We start from the raw sequence: 3,593 nt of genomic DNA on the forward strand, positions 1-3,593 counted from the left end.
AGTTTAAACCAGAGAGTCGAATGAAGTTGTTAACTTGACGGGTACGGGGTTGGCGATCAATTTGAGTCTCGGTTATTTAATCAACTAAATTGAATTTGAACTTCATCAAATGTGCAATAATATGTTATCGAGTGAAATCAAGATGGGTGACCTTTAAACTATTGTTTAAAACAATAAAATCTTCTTTCGATTAATCCTGAGGGATTACTAACAAATTTCACTGACTTTGCAACGTGGTAATTCGGCCACAAGACCCCCATTTTCTTGAATCACATTTCTTAAGACAATTGCTTACAAAAGTCCTTGTGAACGATCTCGGATTTACCGGTTACTATATTGCATGCGAACGGATACACTGCCCGTAAGTGTGTTGTAGTCAGTTTTCCAGTGATTCGTGTTTATAAATTTAATAACTAGATTTCACACATCAGTATCCTAAATTGCATACTGACGGTCCGCCAACAAATTAAATTGAAGAAAAGAATTATAGTAGACTAGGATAAGATCATACTTTGAGTTTGTAACAAGCAATGGCTGCCTAAATGCCAAACTAAGTACCACATATTTCATAAGAATAAATTATGCAGAAGGTTCCACGTTTAACCGAACAACAGTTTGATCTGAATTTCTAGAAGTTTTGATACAATCACTTATGTCTTGTTCAGAAGTTAATAATATCCAATCCTTGTCTTCATCAAGGTACTTGACTTTATAAGTCCCAGGACTCATCTTCAACCTTGTACCGATTTCCTCCATAACTGTTTCAAATGTTGCTTGAAAGATGTGCAAACGGAACTTGATCATGTCACCTGCACATTCTGCTTTTATGGTTAGGGTATGTTCGTTTCTGTTGACGGGCAAGGATTCCTGAATAGTGCCTGTATCCTCTTCATTTGTGTCGCTTTGAGTATTGTACTGATCATTTAGCTTTCTCTTATTTCGTCCTTTCCACTTCAAGATGCCAAGTTTTCTGCACTTGCGTCTCAATGTAGATCGAGAAACTATAACAGCATAGTATCAACAAAAAAAGTTGTCACATGTTTCACACATGAAACTCTAGCTACAGTTACATGTCTTATTCAGATCATCAAATATGACCGCCTTGAATTATGTAAAACGAATTATAAATTTTGAAATAGAAATTATCATTACCATTAAGGTTTTTTGCAGCTTCTATCTCAGTATTTCCAAATTGTTGTTCAATCACTTCTAGTGATAATGGGATAAGAGTTGTCTTGTATTTTGCCTCCACGGGTGCTATGAAGTCCACTATTATTGGTACTGGCATCCTTGTTCCTTCTTCTAACACCTCAGGTATCAGCGATAATCTTTTTCCTTGGAAAATCTTCAAATACTTGGTTTCAGTTGCTCTAGAATCCCCAACCTTTAGAATATCTAATTCATCACCAAGTTCTGCACCAGAAGCAAGCTTGAAACCTGGCAATAAATCCTTTAATTTTAGTAGTAGTTTCTCCACAAATTTAACATCACAGTCTCGTTCACCCTTCCAAATGAATTCAAACACATAACAAAAATCTCCGGTGTGAATACTATTAAAACATATAGCAAGTCTACTCACTCCAACAACATCAAAGAGTCTTTTTACCAACGTATCACTACTCAACTTAGAACCATCATTACAGAAGCGTGGTTTATAATCTTCAAGTGTCTTTTCAACAAAATCCTCCCCCATTTCCAAGGGAAACATATCGCATAATCGATAATATTTACCATAACTCAATTGAGAGCATGCATCATCTATATAACCTGTCAATTTTAGAGATAACTTTTGTTTCTTTCGAGTGCCTTGTAAATAGGATGAAAATTTCACATGATTGTCATCCTCCAAAGCGACCCAAACTTGAGCAAGAGGTGTGTTATTTGATCCACAAACAAACTTTAAGGCTTGTTCAATTTCATCCCTAGCAGGTTTGAGACCAGGTATTATCTGTTACATATGTGCGAGTAGTAACGTATTTGCACCACATCAATCCAATTTCCAATAGTACTCAGAAACCAAAAAAGAATACATAACAACTGTGTTGTATTAGAACTAATGATCACCTGGTAAGGTATACGTTCTTGTATCTGAAATACACCTACACCCACTTCCTGCATTCAAATTAAGACAAGTAACAAATAACTACATTGATAGTACTATGATTTTATTCGATTTCTGAAACCCAATAATTTCATTTTGGTACAAAATGAGAAATTCATAAGGTTAATTCAGCCATAAAGAAGCAGAAAGTACGTACCTTGAGACCTCTTGTTATCATTGCAATGATATTTTCATTAAACCACAATATGGATCCTATAGAAAACTCAAGAACACCAATACAACAACAAGAGGTACTGGTTTGAAAAGGAAAACAGATAGGCAGCATATAAGAATGACTCAAGTGACACTCCAAAGCCGAATCCACCAAAGGACTCGCCCCTTTTAGATTTTTATATGAGACTAATTCTGGTAAACGATTTAGGAATGAAGTGGCCGTAGGTGCATCACTTATGATCAGAAGGTCATCATGATCATTATGCTGATCACTAATAATATACTGATACTCCATACAACGTAGCCTATATTTTGATAGCTTTTTTGAAGGAAAGCGAACTGCAAAAGGTTGACCGGACGTAGAAAGTAGACGTCTGCCGCTGATTGTCATTACAGGCGTCCAGAACTGAATTATTGACAGTTTTCTATAAGCATTGACAGTACCACAGAAAAAGGCATGCTTTATCTTTTCGGATATCATCCTCCGGGTGTGGACATCAGCTGTGTAGTTCACATTTTGACAGTAGTACGGATATAATAATTAATTTCGTAATACGAGTAATAAGTACGCTGTAAAAAAGGGGCTACTCTAACAATAATAATGTAAAAGGGAATAGTGATATGCTGATCACCTGAGAATAAAGTATTATTGTTAATTTGAAGTCGTTGCTGTTGTTGTTGAACCTCATGATGATCATCTTGGCTCCAAAATACCCATAAGTGATTTCTGGAATTCGGGAGCTTGTAACGAAAAGTCGGAAAGGTCTTAAGGAAATCCTCCTCTTCCTCTTTATCTTCCTTATCCGTTAGAAATTCAGACATGATCAGATTTTAACTTTAACTTGATTTGGTCAAGCAGAATAGGTTGTTTAGTGGGATTGTAAAAAGAATACAATAATATTTTGAGTAGGATAACAAGCTAGCGAAGGTGAGCAATTTACATCACCACTTCAATATATATATGTAAATGAAATGTTATTTTCTCAAAAAAATTTAATTGCATTTCCTTTTTTTAATTCCTTCTATATTTGTACTTTTTCGTTACCTGTACAGACAAAAGTAAAGTGATATTAAGAAATGAGAACCCAACAGGCAACCACCATTTAAATACCTTTTCTCATTGAATACACAAAGTCACAAAGGTTAGTTTTGTCCTTTATAGAACTTAATTTTAAATAATAAATGTTTAATGTAAAAATATTAAAAAAAACTCACCATCAGACTATCAGAGTCGATGATTCTCACAATCTTGAAAGGGCAACCAAGCTTTCTCTTGGAGTCTTGGCAACTTTTTTGACCATCCAATTAGAACAGGGGT

General features: G+C 35.2%; 1 protein-coding gene across 1 annotated transcript; it reads right to left on the reverse strand.

Annotated features, from left to right (window-relative positions):
• Positions 1-471: 471 nt before the first annotated feature.
• On the reverse strand, positions 472-3,215 carry LOC122589368 (protein NLP7-like). The gene is made up of 5 exons (XM_043761656.1): positions 2,908-3,215; positions 2,259-2,776; positions 2,065-2,112; positions 1,153-1,948; positions 472-1,001 (listed from the first exon to the last, which is right to left on the reverse strand). The coding sequence occupies exons 1-5, from the start codon at positions 3,095-3,097 to the stop codon at positions 580-582; spliced, it is 1,974 nt and encodes a 657-aa protein (XP_043617591.1). The 5' UTR covers positions 3,098-3,215; the 3' UTR covers positions 472-579.
• Between the last annotated feature and the right edge of the window lie 378 nt (positions 3,216-3,593).

Source organism: Erigeron canadensis, chromosome 2 (genome assembly GCF_010389155.1).
Source record: "Erigeron canadensis isolate Cc75 chromosome 2, C_canadensis_v1, whole genome shotgun sequence".
Taxonomy (NCBI): Eukaryota; Viridiplantae; Streptophyta; class Magnoliopsida; order Asterales; family Asteraceae; genus Erigeron; species Erigeron canadensis.